The sequence below is a fragment of the Gadus chalcogrammus genome, chromosome 12, assembly GCF_026213295.1.
Source record: "Gadus chalcogrammus isolate NIFS_2021 chromosome 12, NIFS_Gcha_1.0, whole genome shotgun sequence".
NCBI classification, from domain to species: domain Eukaryota; kingdom Metazoa; phylum Chordata; class Actinopteri; order Gadiformes; family Gadidae; genus Gadus; species Gadus chalcogrammus.
Genome location: NC_079423.1, coordinates 32,694,963 through 32,715,550, shown reverse-complemented (window position 1 = coordinate 32,715,550; position 20,588 = coordinate 32,694,963). Strand labels below are relative to the sequence as shown.

General features: G+C 53.6%; 1 protein-coding gene and 1 non-coding gene across 2 annotated transcripts in view; one reads left to right on the top strand and one right to left on the bottom strand.

The window, feature by feature from the left end:
• hmcn1 (hemicentin 1) overlaps positions 1–20,588 on the bottom strand; it is a 102,954-nt gene that overhangs the window by 28,638 nt on the left and 53,728 nt on the right. The window contains exons 35-63 of the mRNA XM_056603397.1: positions 20,252–20,406; positions 19,192–19,315; positions 18,756–18,857; positions 17,837–18,016; positions 16,395–16,546; positions 15,597–15,720; positions 13,837–14,012; positions 13,533–13,629; positions 12,965–13,087; positions 12,486–12,641; positions 11,754–12,053; positions 11,136–11,303; positions 9,496–9,609; positions 9,330–9,416; positions 8,970–9,161; positions 8,569–8,742; positions 8,354–8,467; positions 7,999–8,144; positions 7,611–7,761; positions 6,099–6,287; positions 5,430–5,543; positions 5,054–5,241; positions 4,792–4,888; positions 4,102–4,263; positions 3,803–3,916; positions 2,973–3,175; positions 1,714–1,795; positions 1,447–1,578; positions 893–1,042 (exon numbers count right to left, since the gene is read on the bottom strand). Of these exons, the coding sequence (XP_056459372.1) occupies positions 893–1,042; positions 1,447–1,578; positions 1,714–1,795; positions 2,973–3,175; positions 3,803–3,916; positions 4,102–4,263; positions 4,792–4,888; positions 5,054–5,241; positions 5,430–5,543; positions 6,099–6,287; positions 7,611–7,761; positions 7,999–8,144; positions 8,354–8,467; positions 8,569–8,742; positions 8,970–9,161; positions 9,330–9,416; positions 9,496–9,609; positions 11,136–11,303; positions 11,754–12,053; positions 12,486–12,641; positions 12,965–13,087; positions 13,533–13,629; positions 13,837–14,012; positions 15,597–15,720; positions 16,395–16,546; positions 17,837–18,016; positions 18,756–18,857; positions 19,192–19,315; positions 20,252–20,406 (4,266 nt within the window). The remainder of the gene's footprint in view (positions 1–892; positions 1,043–1,446; positions 1,579–1,713; positions 1,796–2,972; positions 3,176–3,802; positions 3,917–4,101; positions 4,264–4,791; positions 4,889–5,053; positions 5,242–5,429; positions 5,544–6,098; positions 6,288–7,610; positions 7,762–7,998; positions 8,145–8,353; positions 8,468–8,568; positions 8,743–8,969; positions 9,162–9,329; positions 9,417–9,495; positions 9,610–11,135; positions 11,304–11,753; positions 12,054–12,485; positions 12,642–12,964; positions 13,088–13,532; positions 13,630–13,836; positions 14,013–15,596; positions 15,721–16,394; positions 16,547–17,836; positions 18,017–18,755; positions 18,858–19,191; positions 19,316–20,251; positions 20,407–20,588) is intronic.
• Positions 19,591–19,672, top strand: trnas-aga (transfer RNA serine (anticodon AGA)). The gene has a single exon. It is a non-coding gene; the product is annotated as a tRNA-Ser (tRNA).

The window sequence follows — 20,588 nt, the reverse complement described above, 5'->3', positions numbered from 1 at the left end:
ATGACCAGCTGGTAGCTCTCACCTTGTATGAGCAGCTGGTAGCTCTCACCTTGTATGACCAGCTGGTAGCTCTCACCTTGTATGACCAGCTGGTAGCTCTCACCTTGTATGACCAGCTGGTAGCTCTCACCTTGTATGACCAGGTGGTAGCTCTCACCTTGTACGACCAGCTGGTAGCTCTCACCTTGTATGACCAGGTGGTAGCTCTCACCTTGTACGACCAGCTGGTAGCTCTCACCTTGTACGACCAGCTGGTAGCTCTCACCTTGTATGACCAGGTGGTAGCTCTCACCTTGTATGACCAGCTGGTAGCTCTCACCTTGTATGACCAGCTGGTAGCTCTCACCTTGTATGAGCAGCTGGTAGCTCTCACCTTGTATGAGCAGCTGGCAGCTCTCACCTTGTATGAGCAGCTGGTAGCTCTCACCTTGTATGACCAGCTGGTAGCTCTCACCTTGTACGACCAGCTGGTAGCTCTCACCTTGTACGACCAGCTGGTAGCTCTCACCTTGTATGACCACCAGCTGGTAGCTCTCACCTTGTATGAGCAGCTGGTAGCTCTCACCTTGTATGAGCAGCTGGTAGCTCTCACCTTGTATGAGCAGCTGGTAGCTCTCACCTTGTATGACCAGCTGGTAGCTCTCACCTTGTATGACCAGCTGGTAGCTCTCACCTTGTATGACCAGCTGGTAGCTCTCACCTTGTATGAGCAGCTGGTAGCTCTCACCTTGTATGACCACCAGCTGGTAGCTCTCACCTTGTATGAGCAGCTGGTAGCTCTCACCTTGTATGACCAGCTGGTAGCTCTCACCTTGTATGACCAGCTGGTAGCTCTCACCTTGTATGAGCAGCTGGTAGCTCTCACCTTGTATGAGCAGGTGGTAGCTCTCACCTTGTACGAGCAGCTGGTAGCTCTTGCGGGCCTCGCCCTCGAGGTTGGACGCCACGCAGGTGTAGCGGCCGCCGTCGGCCGGCTGGGAGCGGGCGATCTGCAGCCGGCTGCCCCCTGACAGGATGTGCATCTCCAGGGACTCCGAGGTCTCTGGACAGACGGACACAGCTGAGTCAGCGACCGCTGTCTGACTAGGGCTGTAAACGGCACAACTGGGTTATTGTCATTTTCAAATCCCCAACCGGTATATTTTGTCTGATATCGGCCGGTACATTTAAAAACCTAGTCTAACAAATGAGATTTGAGATCAATAATCGAATGTCTGATGGCGGACAAAATCAATCGCTCAAATATGTGCGAAGAGGCCATTTCTCTTTCTTGTGCCTCATATTTGTTTTGACCAATCATGTTGCTGAAGGTGGGAATCTGCCGCCGGATTGGCTAACAGTGGACATAAAGTCAGCCAGCCCGAGCCCCCTGCTCCCAGGTCGTTCCTCCTTTGGGTCGTTTGGGATCTTTGTATTTCCTGAACAACGCCCCGGAGCGGAACGCACCGAGGGTCCGGCCGTCCTTCAGCCAGGTCAGGCTGGGGGGGGGGATCCCACTGGCGTCGCAGGCCAGGGTCACTGGGTTGGAGATGGTTTCCACCACATGTTCCTCTGGAGGACCGTCTATACTGGGAGGTACTGGGAACCAGGAGGGAGGGAATGGTCAAGAGAAATACATAGAAAGTGAAATCCAAAATATTTCCTCCAGAAGTAACAGTCAAGAAGAGTTTTATGAGATCAGATCTGCTTCAGCCTTAAGGTGTGCACACTCACTGTAGATATTCAGGTGGAAGTTCTTGTCCACTTGCCCGGCGACATTGGAGGCTTTGCAAACATATTGGCCGGTATCAGACACCTGTAGCGGGCACAGTGAAGGGATGAGCGCGTCCACACAGTGGTTCATGATGCTACCAAACTCACTACAAACAGCCTCCAATCACCTCCTTCTATCTACGATCCAGCGCAACACTAAGGAACCTCGACACTCAGAGGAACCTCCACCCTCACAGAGGAACCTCCACACACAGAGGAACCTCCTCCCTCACAAAGGAACCTCCACCCTCACAGAGGAACCTCCACACACAGAGGAACCCCCACCCTCACAGAGGAACCTCCAACCTCACAGAGGAACCTCCACCCTCACAGAGGAACCCCCACACACAGAGGAACCCCCACACACAGAGGAACCTCCACCCTCACAGAGGAACCTCCACCCTCACAGAGGAACCCCCACACACAGAGGAACCCCCACACACAGAGGAACCCCCACCCTCACAGAGGAACCCCCACCCTCACAGAGGAACCTCCACCCTCACAGAGGAACCCCCACACACAGAGGAACCTCCTCCCTCACAAAGGAACCTCCACCCTCACAGAGGAACCTCCACCCTCACAGAGGAACCTCCACCCTCACAGAGGAACCTCCACACACAGAGGAACCTCCTCCCTCACAAAGGAACCTCCACCCTCACAGAGGAACCTCCACCCTCACAGAGGAACCTCCAGCCTCACAGAGGAACCTCCACTCTCACAGAGGAACCCCCACACACAGAGGAACCTCCACCCTCACAGAGGAACCTCCACCCTCACAGAGGAACCCCCACACACAGAGGAACCTCCACCCTCACAGAGGAACCCCCACACACAGAGGAACCCCCACACACAGAGGAACCTCCACCCTCACAGAGGAACCTCCACCCTCACAGAGGAACCTCCACCCTCACAGAGGAACCTCCACCCTCACAGAGGAACCCCCACACACAGAGGAACCCCCACACACAGAGGAACCTCCACCCTCACAGAGGAACCTCCACCCTCACAGAGGAACCCCCACACACAGAGGAACCTCCACCCTCACAGAGGAACCTCCACCCTCACAGAGGAACCCCCACACACAGAGGAACCTCCACCCTCACAGAGGAACCTCCACCCTCAAAGAGGAACCCCCACACACAGAGGAACCTCCACCCTCAAAGAGGAACCCCCACACACAGAGGAACCCCCACACAGAGGAACCCCACCCTAACCCTCACCTCGGCCCCTCTGATCTCCAGCCTCTGGCCCCGGGCCCGGAGCTGCAGGTGGGCCGTCTCGCTGACCGCGCGGCCGTTCTTGTACCAGGTGATGGTGGGGGGGGGCACGGCGTTGGACTCACACTCCAGGGTCACCGCCTTGCCCAGCCGCACACTCACCACCACCGGGGACTCCCCACTCCGGTCCCGGATACTGGGAGGGACTGGGGGGGTGGAGGAGGGGGAGGGGGGGGAGGAGGAGGAGGAGGAGGGGGAGGGGGGGAGGAGGAGGAGGAGGAGGAGGAGGAGGAGGGGGAGGGGGGGGAGGAGGAGGAGGAGGAGGAGGAGGAGGAGGGGGGGGAGGAGGAGGAGGAGGGGGGTGAGGGGGGGAGGAGGAGGAGGAGGGGGAGGAGGAGGGGGAGGAGGAGGAGGGGGGAGGGGATGGGGGGGAGGGGGGGGAGGAGGAGGGGGAGGGGGGGGAGGAGGAGGGGGAGGGGGGGAGGAGGAGGAGGAGGAGTGGGAGGGGGAGGGGGAGGAGGAGGAGTGGGAGGGGGAGGAGGAGGAGGAGGAGGAGGGGGAGGAGGAGAGGAGGGGGAGGAGGAGAGGAGGGGGAGGAGGAGGAGGAGGAGGAGGGGGAGGAGGAGAGGAGGGGGAGGAGGAGAGGAGGAGGAGGAAATCATCAACACCATGTTGGAATGTGAGAGTATTAACACATTAGCTGGTGAATCACAGGAAATAAGAAAGATGTTTTCTGACTGGCTCCAATGAGGGCCAGGTGCCAGGTGACTTGTAGGCTGGGTATCAGCAGCAGACAGCATGTAGAGACAGAGGAGCTCTGCTGGACTACTGACCCAACACGGTGAGGGAGATGACTCTCCGGGCCTCCCCCGCTGGGTTCACGGCCACGCAGGTGTACCTCCCTCCGTCTGACTCTCTGGCCCTCAGGATCTGCAGGGTCCGACCGCCTAGAGAGACGCCAACACCAGGGAAACCATGGATACGTACACCATGTAGAAACGCTGTATATGTACACCATGTATCCCCCTGCTCAACAGGAACACATGGTAGGATCAGGACTAGGCCTGCACGATAAATCGTTATAAAATCGCGATTTCGATTCACACCTCTGTGGATCAAATGTTTTAATAACCTGGCATGATGACGGCGTTGGAGTGGGGCGCCACCGGGCCGCGGTCCCTCAGCCAGCTGAGCGAGGGCGGGGGGAAGCCTGAGGCCTCGCAGGTCAGCGATATGAAGTGGTTGACCACCACCGTCTGGGTCTCAGGGCTGGGGCCCACGATGCTGGGAGGCACTGGGCAGAGGGCGGAGCAGGTGGTGGGGTCACAGGGGGAGGGGTCACAGGGGGAGGGGTCACAGGGGGTGGGGTCACAGGGGGAGGGGTCACAGGGGGAGGGGTCACAGGGGGAGGGCAGGTGGTGGGGTCACAGGGGGAGGGCAGGGAGTGGGGTCACAGGGGGGATCAGCAGGTCATGGGGGTACCAGGGAGTGGGCAGGTCATGGGGGTACCAGGGGGGACCAGCAGGTCATGGGGGTACCAGGGGGGACCAGCAGGTCATGGGGGTACCAGGGGGGACCAGCAGGTCATGGGGGTACCAGGGGGGACCAGCAGGTCATGGGGGTACCAGGGGGGACCAGCAGGTCATGGGGGTACCAGGGAGTGGGCAGGTCATGGGGTTGGATTAAAGGTACAGACGTCTGTCGTCATACGCTTTCGTTCTGTCAATGATTTAATGTGAAAGTATTACAATGGATATATTTTGGGATTCTAACTGAACCATCACAGACTCTACACCAGCGTCCGTCTCCGGTTGTGTCTTACGGTGAACGTTGACGTTGAAGGACTTCTCTGCGCTGCCCGCTACGTTGTCCGCTACACACACGTAGCGGCCCGTGTCTGACACCTGTGCGTTCAACACCTGAGGAAAACACAAAGAGGGTCAGAGCTCGAGAGGAACGTGAGAGGCCTTGATCCTCATCCTCCACGGGATAAAAGCTGCAACAGAGAAACAGAGAAACAGAGAAACAGAGAAACAGCCCCCCAACGAGGATCAGAGTGATCTGGAGGAAGAGTGCTGACCCACCTGCAGTGTGCGGCCGTTTGGGAGGAGTCTGTAGCGGCCCTCGGAACTGATTGGCTGGCTGTCCTTCAGCCAGGTGGTTTTAGGGGCGGGACTTCCGTCAACGTGGCATTCCAATTGGGTGGTCTTGTTGACTAGAACTGTGACCTCATCGGGAAGATCAGTTTCTCCTCCCCTTATGACTGGAGGCACTGACACACACACACACACACACACACACACACACACACACACACACACACACACACACACACACACACACACACACACACACACACACACACACACACACACACACACACACACACACACATTAGAATGGCTTGTTCTCTTTGGATTCTCATGAAGTCCTGAGGTAACTGGTAAAGGCTCTACTCACGTAGGATCCTAACATCGTACTGAAGGGAGTCCTCCCCAGCCTCGTTGACCGCCACACACGTGTACCTCCCCGAGTCGTCGGCCTGGGCCCTCGGTATCTGGAGCACACGCCCTCCTGAGCACCAAAGGTTCAGTGAACTTTAACTCTATCAACAGACCAGTGGCCACCATCGACTGACCAGTGGCCATCATCGACTGACCAGTGGCCACCATCGACTGACCAGTGGTCACCATCGACTGACCAGTGGCCACCATCGACTGACCAGTGGCCACCATCGACTGACCAGTGGTCACCATCGACTGACCAGTGGTCACCATCGACTGACCAGTGGCCACCATCGACTGACCAGTGGCCACCATCGACTGACCAGTGGCCACCATCGACTGACCAGTGGCCACCATCGACTGAACAGCGGCCACCATCGACTGCACTCATTTCTACCTTCTACTCGTTGCTCGGTGCCACCATCATGTCTGCCCCCTAAGGCCCCCGCCTCCCAGCTGACCCTCCCTTGGGGGGGGTCCCTCTCTGGGGGTGGATCCCTCCCTGGGGACTCCCTCCCTGGTTGTCCCTCCCTGGTTGTCCCTCCCTGTGGGTTTCCCTCCCTCTGCGCTCCGGCTCAGGTCCCTCCTGATCGTCCACCGATCTCCTCTCTCTCTTTGTGCTCACCTGGCAGGATGAGCACTCTGTCGTTGGACGCCAGCGGCCGCCCGTCTTTGTACCAGGAGAGGGTGGGCGGGGGGACGGCGTTGGTCTCACAGTACAGAGACAGCGGGTTGTTGAGGACCACCTCCTTGGCCTCACCCCCGCTGCCGGGGGGAGAGATGGTATCGCCCGCTCTGTTGAAACTCGGCGGCACTGAAGGCGCAACAGAAAGGAAAGGATTGGTTTTTCATCTGGGGGATATTGGAAGCCTCCTGGGAATACCTCAGTGTACTGACTTAGTACTGCTACTACTACTAGTACTACATGATTTACTTCATTCTACATCTCAATGCAATCGATTCTCAGTAACAGATTGGAAACAAGCTGTTTTTCATTCCAGTTTGGGGGGTTGACAGTTTAAACCAACGACATTCACTCCAGTGATCCTGCAGTGTCCAGTGTCGTTAGGTATCAGCCCAGTGTCAGCCCAGTATAATAATAATAATAATAATACATTTAATTTAGCCCAGTATCAGCCCAGTGTCGTTAGGTATCAGCCCAGTATCAGCTCAGTGTCATTAGGTATCACCCCAGTATCAGCCCAGTATCTGCCCAGTGTCAGTAGGTATCAGCCCAGTGTCGTTAGGTATCAGCCCAGTGTCAGCTCAGTGTCATTAGGTATCAGCTCAGTGATATTAGGTATCAGCCCAGTGTCATTAGGTATCAGCCCAGTGTCATTAGGTATCAGCCCAGTGTCATTAGGTATCAGCCTAGTGTCATTAGGTATCAGCCCAGTGTCATTAGGTATCAGCCCAGTGTCAGCTCAGTGTCATTAGGTATCAGCCCAGTGTCATTAGGTATCAGCCCAGTGTCATTAGGTATCAGCCCAGTGTCAGCTCAGTGTCGTTAGGTATCAGCCCAGTGTCATTAGGTATCAGCCCAGTGTCATTAGGTATCAGCCCAGTGTCAGCTCAGTGTCATTAGGTATCAGCCCAGTGTCATTAGGTATCAGCCCAGTGTCATTAGGTATCAGCCCAGTGTCAGCTCAGTGTCGTTAGGTATCAGCCCAGTGTCGTTGGGTATCAGCTCAGTGTCGTTGGGTATCAGCTCAGTGTCATTAGGTATCAGCCCAGTATCAGCCCAGTGTCGTTGGGTATCAGCTCAGTGTCGTTGGGTATCAGCTCAGTGTCGTTGGGTATCAGTTCAGTGTCGTTGGGTATCAGCTCAGTGTCATTAGGTATCAGCCCAGTATCAGCCCAGTATCAGCTCAGTGTCGTTGGGTATCAGCTCAGTGTTATTAGGTATCAGCCCAGTGTCAGCTCAGTGTCGTTAGGTATCAGCTCAGTGTCATTAGGTATCAGCCCAGTATCAGCCCAGTATCAGCTCAGTGTCGTTGGGTATCAGCTCAGTGTCGTTGGGTATCAGCTCAGTGTCATTAGGTATCAGCCCAGTATCAGCCCAGTATCAGCCCAGTGTCGTTGGGTATCAGCTCAGTGTCGTTGGGTATCAGCTCAGTGTCGTTGGGTATCAGTTCACCTTGTATATTTACATCAAAGTCCTTCTCGTCCTCTCCGGCCACGTTGGTGGCGATGCAGGTGTACCGGCCGGTGTCCTCCACCTGGGCATGCTGGATCTGCACCACCCGACCCCCGGCCGTGATGCTGACGTGGGCGTCGGCCCGCAAGACCTGACGGAGGAACAGCACAATGAGCGGGATGAGCCGAGGGAACGCCATCCAGACCCCCGGATGGGTCAATACGGGGAGATTATTGGATTTAAAAGTATGAGGGAAGATTATTCTTGGTTTGCTTTTTGATATGGTTAAAATCTTAATTTCATTTTTGACGGAAAACCACAGGACGAACGAGGTCCCAGTGAGAGCTCCGGGACTGGTTGGAGTCCCAGAGCCCGCTGGGGTCGGTACCTGTCCGTCCTTGTACCACTGCAGCGCCGGCGTGGGGACGGCCTGGGCCTCACAGTGCAGGGTCAGGCTGTGGTTGACCTTCACCTTTAGCTCCTTGGGGTTCAGCCCCTCCCCGGGGATGTCGTTCTTGTTGATCTGAGGCGGGACTGGCTCCAAACAACAAAGACATTCAGTTTGCCTTTTCCGAATTAGATTGGCATCAACGGCAATCGAATTCCCAATTCAATCTATAATGTATCAACATGATTCAGGAGGACCACCCCTCAACCCCCCTCATGTACTGGTAGAGGCCTCTCAGGTCAAACACATGAGCCGTGAGCCTTGTTGGGTGTTGTGTGTTTGTGAAGCAGCTCACCAAAGACCTTGACCTCGTAGTTCTTCAGCGTCTCTCCCGCCTCATTGGTGGCAACACACGTGTATCTCCCAGCATGCTCCTCTGTAGCGCTCAGGATCTGCAGCGTCCGCCCGCCTGTTGGCGAACATGCCCTCCTTATTCATGGGGTCCCCTCACACCTTGTATTGTACCGCATTGTATCGTACGATCTTCTAGAATAATCTCCATCCTCGAACCTGGAAGTACCCGGACGCTGCGGCCTGACTGGAAGGGGCGGCCGTCCTTCAGCCAGGTGACGAGGGCGGCCGGGTACGACTGCACCTCGCACACCAGGGAGGTGGGGTTGCTAAGGGTGACGGTCACCTCCTCAGCAGAGCCCTCGGGGCCCGAGCCAGCGATGGTGGGAGACACTGGGGGGCCGAACAGGAAGAGCACAACCACCTAATCAGACCCCTGCTGTGTGTCTGCGGAGAGCGGTCAGTGCATGGAGTTGAACCCGCTCTAAATCAGGGGCTCCACCTTTACTCTGGATTCATCCTGATAGGGTTAGGGTGTGTGTGAGTGTGAGTGTGAGTGTGTGTGTGTGTGTGTGTGTGTGTATGTGTGTGTGTGTGTGTGTGTGTGTGTGTGTGTGTACCCAGGACGTTGATGTTGATGTGTCGGCTGCGCTCCCCCGCGCTGTTGGACGCCAGGCAGCTGTAGCGGCCAGTGTCGGACACCGCCGCCCCGGAGAGGTGCAGCCGGCGGCCGTGGGACAGCACCTGGTGGCGCCCGTCCGGAGGCAGCGGCCGGCCGTCCTTCTGCCAGCGGAGCTCCGGGACGGGGTTACCTGGGCGACGGGCACAGGGTAGGGGGGGGGTTCAGTACAAAGACGTAACCAAAGCTCTGGGTGTAACATTATGACTGTTGATTCATCTTTGGTCACAATAGGACTTTTCTGGGCGCTGTGTAGAGAATGGGATTCAGGATGTGATGGTGGAAGGGGGATGCTCCTCACCAGCAGCCTCACAGGAGAGGGTGATGTTGTGTTTCTCCTTCACCTTGGTATCCACCAGAGTGCCCTCATGCACAATGCTGGGTGGGACTGGAGCAGAAGGATGCAAACATTAACATACAGAGGAAGGTCATCAAGCTGCTTCTGTAGCGTATTGTTCACCATGTACCGAGAACGTCGAGGTCAAAAGTCTTCCTCTCCTCTCCAACGCTGTTGGTGACCACACACGTGTATCTCCCAGCATCCTCCACTGCGGCGTGCGTCAGGCGCAGGCTCCGCCCCCCTGGGGATCAGACACTCGGTTAAGCTGGTGAACACAAAGTGAGCATTATCCCTTCAGAATGTAGAAGGGGACGTCCATCATGCGGGAACAGAGAATTCTTTCCCACAGCAGAACGATGGTCCAGTTCCCATCATTAATTCATGACTTCTTTTTGCACTCCAGTCCGTTTAAGAAGATTGTGTGAACACTCAAGCTAACAGCTGTACAAATGATCAACAGGTTTTCAACAAGACAATCCATCTTTCTTTGAGAGAAAAACAATGCTGAGTGAGCGTGCCTCAACCGAGTGTCCAAGAGTCACCCCTAAGCTAACAACTTTAGCCAACAAAGATATTTGTTGGCACATGGTCCATGGTCAATATGTTACCTCTTCTGATCAAGCTGTTCTGAGAGAAAGCTGGGTTCATCCAACGATGAAGCCTCTGTTAATGGGTCTGTTGTCCATTACTGGAGGGTAAGGCACCCTGGCTTCAGACAGTTGCTTTAGGTAGATGTTGTGATTTCAATACTAACCTAGCCCACACAGTTCGAAAACTAGACAGTATTATAAGACTCAAAGACTCTAACAGGTCACTGTTTGGTTTGGAAGAACACTCTAAACCTTGAAATATGAAGAAAAATGCATCATCAACAATGGTTCTTCTCTTGTGAAACTGTGTTCTTTGGCCCCAGACTGGTATGCTAAGCTCTTAGCTTTGGCCCCCTGTCCCACTGATCCTGTTACATCTCTTCGAGGTGATGTATGAGGCATGCTTGGCCTTTGGGCCGTGGCAGCGGGCCGGTTCCTGTTAGCTCTGTGAGAACCATGGAGCTGCCTCTTCAGCACTTCACTCCTTCCTCACTTAACGCACCACACTGCTCTTTATGGCAGAAAAACAACAAGTTATTTTTGTTCCATTGTACCAAATAAAATACATCAGCATCTTTCTACATTTACATTTACAGTAAGGCGTTTGTATTTATTCAGGCTGGATTCACATGCAACACGTTTCACAACAAAGCTGCATCCTAAAGAGATGCACCACATGCTGCAGTATGTACAGTATGGACCACAGGATGTACCACATGCTGCAGTATGTACAGTATGGACCACAGGATGTACCACATGCTGCAGTATGTACAGTATGGACCACAGGATGTACCACTTGCTGCAGTATGTACAGTATGGACCACAGGATGTACCACATGCTGCAGTATGTACAGTATGGACCACAGGATGTACCACATGCTGCAGTATGTACAGTATGGACCACAGGATGTACCACATGCTGCAGTATGTACAGTATGGACCACAGGATGTACCACATGCTGCAGTATGTACAGTATGGACCACAGGATGTACCACATGCTACTACAATGTTTAGTGTTTTCTTGTGAACTATTGTTTTTTTAGACACACTCCTTTGCCATTAGTTTCGTCGTTCTACCAGCCGGCCGTAGTCGATGACGTCACGATACAATCACAGCAGGTTACTGTGTATTCATCTTTGGAATATAAAATAAAAACACCCAAAATGGCCGCTCACCGGAGAGGATGCGCACCGAGCTGGAGGCTGTGATTGGCTGTTGGTCCTTCAACCAGGTGATGGCGGGAAGGGGGATGCCCGAGGCCTCGCAGGTGAGGGCCAGGGGGTTCTTCACCACCACGCTCACGTTCTCCGGGACCACCAGCTGCCCCGCGATGCTGGGGGGGACTGGAGGACACAGGAGGGGTCAGGGGTCACCACACGTCAGGCTGTGTTCTGACTGTCTGGTGATAACTGGTGATAACTGTACAGTACAGTACTACAGTACTACTACAGTACTGTACCGTAGTACGGTACAGTACTGTACAGTACAGCACTACAGTACTACGGTACAGTGCTGTACCGTAGTACTGTACTGTAGTAGTACTGTACCACAGTACTGTGGTAGTACTGTACCACAGTACTACGACAGTACTGTACCGTAGTACAGTACTGTATGTCAGCGTGTCTCACCTGTACTGTACAGTACAGTACAGTACTGTACCGTAGTACAGTACTGTATGTCGGTGTGTCTCACCTGTACTGTACAGTACAGTACTACAGTACTACTACAGTACTGTACCGTAGTACAGTACAGTACTGTACCGTAGTACAGTACTGTATGTCAGCGTGTCTCACCGTGGACGCTGACGTCGTGCCGGCTGTCGGCCTGTCCCGCCACGTTGACCGCCACGCAGCTGTAGCGCCCCGTGTCCGACACTTTGGCGTCGGTAATCTGCAGCAGCCGGCCCTCGTCCAGCAGCGCCACACCGAGCTGGCCCGTGATTGGCCGGCCGTCCTTCAGCCAGGTCACCGCTGGGCGGGGCACGCCGTCGGCGTCGCACCGCAGGAGGATGTCGCCGCCCCTGGTCACGGTCACGTCCCCGGCCCCGCCCACATCCCCGGCCCCGCCCACGCTGTGTTTGATGGAAGGGCGGACTGGAGTGAGAGAAGGGGAGTGAGTGATGGACACGCCCCCGGGATCGATCAGGCTCATTCATTGGTCAACAGAATGCAGTCGGACTCAGTGTAGGGGTGTAGTACCCAGGTGGAACTGGACTCAGTGTAGGGGTGGTGTACCGAGGTGGTACTGGACTCAGTGTAATGGTGGTGAACCCAGGTGGAACTGGACTCAGTGTACGGGTGGTGAACCCAGGTGGGACTGGACTCAGTGTAATGGTGGTGAACCCAGGTGGAACTGGACTCAGTGTAATGGTGGTGTACCGAGGTGGTACTGGACTCAGTGTAATGGTGGTGTACCCAGGTGGTACTGGACTCAGTGTAATGGTGGTGAACCCAGGTGGTACTGGACTCAGTGTAATGGTGGTGTACCCAGGAGGTACTGGACTCAGTGTACGGGTGGGGACGTACCGTAGACCTGGAGGCTGTACTCCTTGGAGGCGGTGCCGGCGGAGCTGGTGGCGCTGCAGGTGTAGGAGGCGGAGTCGGCCCTCTCAGCCCGGGAGATCTGCAGCTGGCGCCCCCCCGACAGAACCCTGACCCGGGGGTCGGCCTTCAGCTCAGCTCCTGAGACCCAGCAGAGGAGAACATTTCAAATGTATTCAATCAACAGGGTACCGTGAGTTAGATTTAGGAACACATTCTCTTCTTTTTCAATTTCCCTTCCTGATTGTGGGCTAAATGGAGTTCCTAAATTCTCATTTTGAGCCTTTCTCTCCCTCCCCCCTCCCATCCCCTTTTTTCAAAAGTTTTCTTCCTCTTTCTCTCTTCTCTATCCCTATATCTATGGAGGGAGTTAAACAGAGAAATGGTTCATCACTCTCGATTTCTATCTCTTTCCTCCTGTTGCTATGAAACATTCAGACAGCCCTGCTCACTGCAGTTCCTACCGTTCTTCCTCCAGGCCAGGCTGGGGGGGGGGATCCCGTTGGACTCGCACACCAGAGTGATCAGACTCCCCTCGACCACCGTCAGCGGAGTGCCGTCCTCCGAGGCCCGGATACTGGGAGACACTGTAATGACCACAAGGCACCCACAGGGGGCGAGCTCCCATCACTATACAGCGTCTCAATTAGGGAAGCAAATTGAACAATTACTGCACTTTAAATTAACATTTTTGGGTGGCTGAATCAAAGCTGGGTAAGATTCAAAAGTTGTCAAGACAGAGCAGGAAAGCAAGATGTTGAAACAAAAAAAAGGAAACTTGATCTATGCTCCTCATGTTTCTTCAACAGTCTTTAATGTTGCTATCTACCCACCCGTATCCAGGCAGGACGGATGCCCAGACCAATCAGGGAAGAGAGGCCCTGATTGGTCTGTAAATGCATTTCACTCACCAATAGCATTTCTAACAAATTACACTCAAATAGTAGCTCTGAAATGGAACCTTCAGGACCATCCAGTACACGATTGAACTAGAAACAGAACCATACGGCTGTGTCGGCATGTGGAACTCACCCCAGACGTTGAGGTTGTAGTTCTTCTCCGTCTTGCCGGCGACGTTGGTGGCCTCACAGGTGTAGCGGCCGGAGTCCTGCACCTGGGAGCTGTCGATCTGCAGCCACACGCCAACACGACACTCATTTAGCGGGTTTTGAGTACATTAGAGTCCACTGATTAAACCTCACAGCCTACATGTAGCGGAGGTTTAGAGTACATTAGGATCCCCTGATCAAACCTCACAGCCTACATGTTATCATGAGTTTATTATATCGATCCTAATGAGTGATAGTTATGAATGCTGAATGAATCCTGGCTATACCTTAAGGAGCCTCCCGTTCTCTGAGACGCTGAGTCCTGGTTTTCTGAAGAGCGGGCGGCCATCTTTGCGCCATGACAGCGTGGGCGGGGGGATGGCGTCGCTCTGGCAGAGCAGCTCCACGGGACCCCCCAGCATCACGGTGGCGTTGGCCTCCTCCCCGCTGATGTTGGGGGGCACTGCGGAAGAGAGAGGCCATGTTACCCTGGAAACGGCCTGATCATGGGACAGCCTGCAGCCAATCAGAGCCCGTCTGAAGGACTGATCCCACGAAGAAGGGGTTCCTACAACCTCTTTCATACCAATGTAACTCTGGGATCTCCCCCACAATGCTTTCTGGAACCAACACAGAGACGATTGCCCACATTTAAGTATCAAATTTTAAGCACTTCAGTGACATCAGAAGAACCACGCTTTATTTTGATTTTACGAAAAAGGCCCAGTTTGAAAAGCACAAAAGAAGTCCATGTTGACCACAGTGGCGTCATTCTCCCATGCAGACTAATCTCATGGATTAGGGTCTCCTTTCTGCTGAGGTTATAATCAGGTTATTTCCTACGACCTGGTGAATCGGTTCTAGAAAAGAGCCACCCGACCCTTTACCCTAAATCCCATTCAGGCGGAGGTCTGAGCCGGACGGGGCAGAGAGCAGGAAGCTCGTGGAGATGGTAGCAATTACACAACTCTAGTTACCAGTCTAGCATCTCCTGATCATGGAGGAGCATTAGGACGGACGCACGCACACACACACACACACACGCACACGCACACACACACACACACACACACACACACACACACACTTGCATACATAAGGACCACACACACACACACACACACACACACACACACACACACACACACACACACACACACACACACACACACACACACACACACACACACACACACACACACACACACACACACACACAGGCCAAAAATAACATGCACATCCACTTTGAGGTTTCCCTTCTTTACACTATCCCATGCAAGAAATCCCTCTAGACGAGAACAAATAAAGATCTGTCCAATTGAACGGAATCATCCCTGGTACGACCAGCAGTTTGGTGGCTACATGAGTGAGGCAGGGAGGGGATTCAACAAATTAAACTTTGTCTCAATGTTACTTCATCACATACAACTCTTGGAAAATGTTATTTTTCAACATCCTTTGAGCACATGACCCTTTTATATGTACCAGGGGGAATGCCATTCAAAGCATTGAATTAAAGCTATCCAGAGAGCAGGAATGTTCCCACTGGTATGTTTTTATCTACAAGGCAATTTTAGGTAAGCTCCCCTGTTATTTGTCACTGCATATGTCCCGGAAACGTGTCCCCCATGGGTTATGGTCTCAGGACGTGGTCCTTATGAGTGTAGCTGAAGCGCGGACACAACTGGGGAACAAAGGCCTTCGAGGTTTTTGCACCATCTTCCTGTAATAAACTGCAGAAGCAGCTCAAGCTGCAAGACCTAGTTACTCTCAGTGAATTTAAAACTGTTGTAAAGAGTTTGATGTCGGACTCCATTGGAAAATGCAAATGTTTAAGTCAATGATCTAAATGTTTTATTACTATTGCACTTAGTATTGAACTTATACTTTGTCTTGTGTTTTATGTTGCAACTGTGTACTGCTGTCCATCTTGGCCAGGTCTCTCTTGTAAAAGAGATTTTAATCTCAACCTGGTTAAATAAAGGATATAATAATAATAAGTCAGTGCAAACAGCTCAACAGTGCACTGAAGCAGCTCAGTGCTCACCGTATACTCTCAGGTCGTACTCTCGCTGCTGCTCCCCCCCAGAGTTGACGGCCACACAGGTGTAGGAGCCCGTATCGCTGACCTGGGAGCTGGTCAGGGACAGCTGCCGGCCGCCGGACAACACCTGCAGAGAGCACAGCACGCACATGAAGAACCTCTCAGCGCACGAGGACGCAGGGGCCAGGGCCAGCGCAGCCTCACTATAACGGCCTCAGCCACAGCGCTTTGAGCACACAGCAGGACGCAGGGGCCAGGGCATCCTGCTCAACACATTGGGGATCAACCCAGAACCCTCACCACGTCTATCCTGACAAGTACAGACGTACAGACGTACAGACGTGCAGACGGACAGACGTGCAGACGTGCAGACGTACAGACGTACAGACGTACAGACGTACAGACGTACAGACGTGCAGACGTGCAGACGTACAGACGGACAGACGTACAGACGTACAGACGTGCAGACGTGCAGACATGCAGACGTACAGACGTACAGACGTGCAGATGTGCAGACGTACACATGTATCGACAGACAGACGTACAGACGTACAGACAGACGTACAGACAGACGTACAGACAGACAGACAGACAGACAGACAGACAGACAGACAGACAGACAGACAGACAGACAAACAGACAGACAGACATACAGATATATCACCACCGCCGCAATGACTACCCAGTCTTGTAATAGTCAGTTCAAATCAAGAAGCATATTGTTGTCTTGTCAGTGTGTGTGTGTGTGTGTGTGTGTGTGTGTGTGTGTGTGTGTGCAGGGTGATGCATCATGGGACGTGCCTGGATGCCGTCTGACACGCTGGCGACGGGGCGGCCATCTTTGAGCCAGGTGAGGCTGGGCGGGGGCAGGCCGGTGGCCTCGCAGTCCAGCCGGGCGGCCTCGTTCACCACCACCGTCACCGTGCCGCCGCGGCTGGAGATCAGCGGGGGCACTGGGGGGGGGAGGGTGTGTATACTACATCACTTTATTCAATACAACCTCTATCAGCCCCCTGTCCTCCACTGGCTCCCTGACCACAGCGAGAGGAGGCCCCCTGCCTTAACACCACCCTTAGACCCTAGGTGGACTAAGTGCCCTTAATGCCCTTTAACCCTACGTGGACTAAGTGCCCTTAATGCCCTTTAACCCTACGTTGACTAAGTGCCCTTAATGCCCTTAAACCCTACGTGGACTAAGTGCCCCTAATGCCCTTTAACCCCACGTTGGCTAAGTTTCCTTAATGCCCTTAAACCCTACATTGACTGAGTGCCCTTAATGCCCTTTAACCCTACGTTGACCAAGTGCCCTTAATGCCCTTTAACCCTACGTTGACCAAGTGCCCTTAAGGCCCTTTAACCCTACGTTGACTAAGTGCCCTTAAGGCCCTTTAACCCTACGTTGACTAAGTGCCCTTAATGCCCTTTAACCCTACGTTGACTAAGTGCCCTTAATGCCCTTTAACCCTACGTTGACTAAGTGCCCTTAATGCCCTTTAACCCTACGTTGACTAAGTGCCCTTAATGCCCTTTAACCCTACGTTGACTAAGTGCCCTTAAGGCCCTTTAACCCTACGTTGACTAAGTGCCCTTAATGCCCTTAAACCCTATGTGGACTAAGTGCCCCTAATGCCCTTTAACCCCACGTTGGCTAAGTTTCCTTAATGCCCTTAAACCCTACATTGACTAAGTGCCCTTAATGCCCTTTAACCCTACGTTGACTAAGTGCCCTTAATGCCCTTTAACCCTACGTTGACTAAGTGCCCTTAAGGCCATTTAACCCTACGTTGACTAAGTGCCCTTAAGGCCCTTTAACCCTACGTTGACTAAGTGCCCTTAATGCCCTTTAACCCTACGTTGACTAAGTGCCCTTAATGCCCTTTAACCCTACGTTGACTAAGTGCCCTTAATGCCCTTAAACCCTACATTGACTAAGTGCCCTTAAGGCGTGACCAATCCGGCCTCCACCTCCTCAGAGGTGACTACGTCAGCTCACCGCTCCACCTCCTCAGAGGTGACTACGTCAGCTCACCGCTCCACCTCCTCAGAGGTGACTACGTCAGCTCACCGCTCCACCTCCTCAGAGGTGACTACGTCAGCTCACCGCTCCACCTCCTCAGAGGTGACTACGTAAGCTCACCGCTCCACCTCCTCAGAGGTGACTACGTCAGCTCACCGCTCCCCTCCTCAGAGGTGACTACGTCGGCTCACCGCTCCCCTCCTCAGAGGTGACTACGTCAGCTCACCGTGGACGTGCAGCCGGGTGGAGGCCTCGGCGCTCCCGGCCACGTTGGCGGCCACGCAGCGGTACAGGCCGGCGTCCGTCACGCGGGCGCGTCCGACTTCCAGCACGGTTCCGCGCCGCAGCAGGGCCACGCCCCCGCCCGCGCCGCTCAGCGGGCGGCCATCTTTGTACCACGTGATCGCTGCCGACGCGCAGACACAAGGACTCATGGTCAACGGTAGAACATCACCTTCTTACATTCAACCAATCAGAGAGTCTGTTGGATATTGACTCCCTCTGGCTGTAATCAACCTTTTATTATACAGGACAATGCCAGGGTTGAGGTGTCATGTATGCTTTATGTATTCAACAGGATTTATGATTCATAGTTTAGTCAAATGTATACTCTATGTCTCGCCAGGAGCAGTAGTAAACAAGGTTGTCTTAAGTATGATGAGCATTCAACTATCACAGACACACTCCTAGTAAATGTTGAAGTAAATCACACGAGTTGAACATTGAATAGTAGAGTAGAACATTAAATAGTAGAGTGGAACATTGAATAGTAGAGTGGAACATTGAATAGTAGAGTGGAACATTGAATAGTAGAGTTGAACATTGAATAGTAGAGTGGAACATTGAATAGTAGAGTAGAACATTGAATAGTAGAGTAGAACATTGAATAGTAGAGTGGAACATTGAATAGTAGAGTGGAACATTGAATAGTAGAGTGGAACATTGAATAGTAGAGTGGAACATTGAATAGTAGAGTGGAACATTGAATAGTAGAGTGGAACATTGAATAGTAGAGTGGAACATTGAATAGATACTCAAACATGACTAATTGATGAGGAAGTCTACACGGACGTCTCTCCTCTGGTCGGTTGGTCAGTAGGAAGAGGTCAACTCTGACTCCATGGCTGATCTGAGACCAGGCTTACCGGGGATAGGGCTGCCAGTCGCCTTGCATTCCAGCTGTGTTGAGAAGCCAGTCAAGATGGTCTGGTTGACGACTTCTCCAGAGTAGGGGATTCTGGGGGGCTCTGATGGGAAAAACAAATCAAACAGAGCATGCGTTCACAAAGTGCAGCGCAGGTAGGACCCCACGGTCCACTCTGGTTGGTCAGTCTGGGCGGCGCAGTACAGAGGGATTAAAGAACAGGAGACTGAGGCCGACCCAGAGAGAGGAGGGGTGGGTCTACGGTTACCATGGCTACACCGAGAGAGAGGAGGGGTGGGTCTATGGTTACCATGGACACACAGTGAGGAGAGGAGGGGTGGGTCTATGGTTACCATGGCTACACCGAGAGAGAGGAGGGGTGTGTCTATGGTTACCATGGACACACAGAGAGAGAGGAGGGGTGGGTCTATGGTTACCATGGACACTCAGACGTAGATGTTGTTGGACCTCTCCGGCGGCGTTGGTGGCCACGCAGGAGTACCTCCCAGAATCCTCTAGTCTGGCCTGGGTCACCTGCAGCACCCGGCCCGCAGACTGGAGCTGAGAGGGAGAGGGAGAGGGAGAGGGAGAGGGAGAGGGAGAGAGAGAGAGAGAGAGAGAGAGAGAGAGAGAGAGAGACAGAGAGAGAGAGAGAGAGAGAGACAGAGAGAGAGACAGAGAGACAGAGAGAGAGAGAGAGAGAGAAGAGAGAGAAAGAAGAAAAAACGTAAAGAAGGCAGAGAACCTCATTGCACCAATGTTCTTCCTATTGGTGTATTTTCTATGGCTGTGTCAGGTTCCAATAGTTACTGCAAACACACAGAGACACAGTCAGAGTTGTCGTGGCCGAGTGGTTAAGGCGATGGACTAGAAATCCATTGGGGTCTCCCCGCGCAGGTTCGAATCCTGCCGACAACGGCACTGTCCTTTTCTAAAACACTCAAGCGATCCTTCTAACTTACGGGCCTTTGCAAAATGCCATGATTTAGTTTGGCTATATAATGAGTTTGATTAAATACTTTAAAACACTAGCCAAATGCACCCGGAAATCACTTATCTTCATCCTCTCTTAAATATTGAGACAAAGATTATTCTCTTTCATGTAGAAATATAATACAAACACGTTACGTGTTTGTAGGGGCTTGAGGACAAAACCTTTTAAATAAGAAAGAGGAGTAGTTAAGTTAATGATTCAATGAACCCGTGATGACAGCCAGGCTCCATCCACTGGAGTCATTCCCTCAAATACATCTCCCTGGACCTCTGACCCCTGAGTCCCCCCCCAGCCCTGGGTCAGGTCCCCCCCCAGCCCTGGGTCTGGTCCCCCCCCAGCCCTGGGTCTGGTCCCCCCCCAGCCCTGGGTCTGGTCCCCCCCCAGCCCTGGGTCTGGTCCCCCCCCAGCCCTGGGTCAGGTCCCCCCCCAGCCCTGGGTCAGGTCCCCCCCCAGCCCTGGGTCTGGTCCCCCCCCAGCCCTGGGTCTGGTCCCCCCCCGCCCACCTTGAGGTGCTCTTGCGCCGTGTCCACGGGGCGGCCGTCTTTGAGCCAGGTGATGCTGGGGGTGGGGGCCCCGCTGGGGACGCACTGCAGGCTGAGGGCCCCGTGGAGGACCACCGAGCGGTCGGGGGGGCCAGAGGGCCGGATGGACGGGGGCACTGGGGGGGGGGGGACACACACAACTTTATTTATTATTACCATATTATATAGACACATATCTACATATGTTCCAGCTCTATGAGCAGCTCTATGTGGTAGCTCTATGAGCAGCTCTATGTGGTAGCTCTATGAGCATCTCTATGTTGTAGCTCTATGTTATAACTCTATGTTTTAGGTCTAT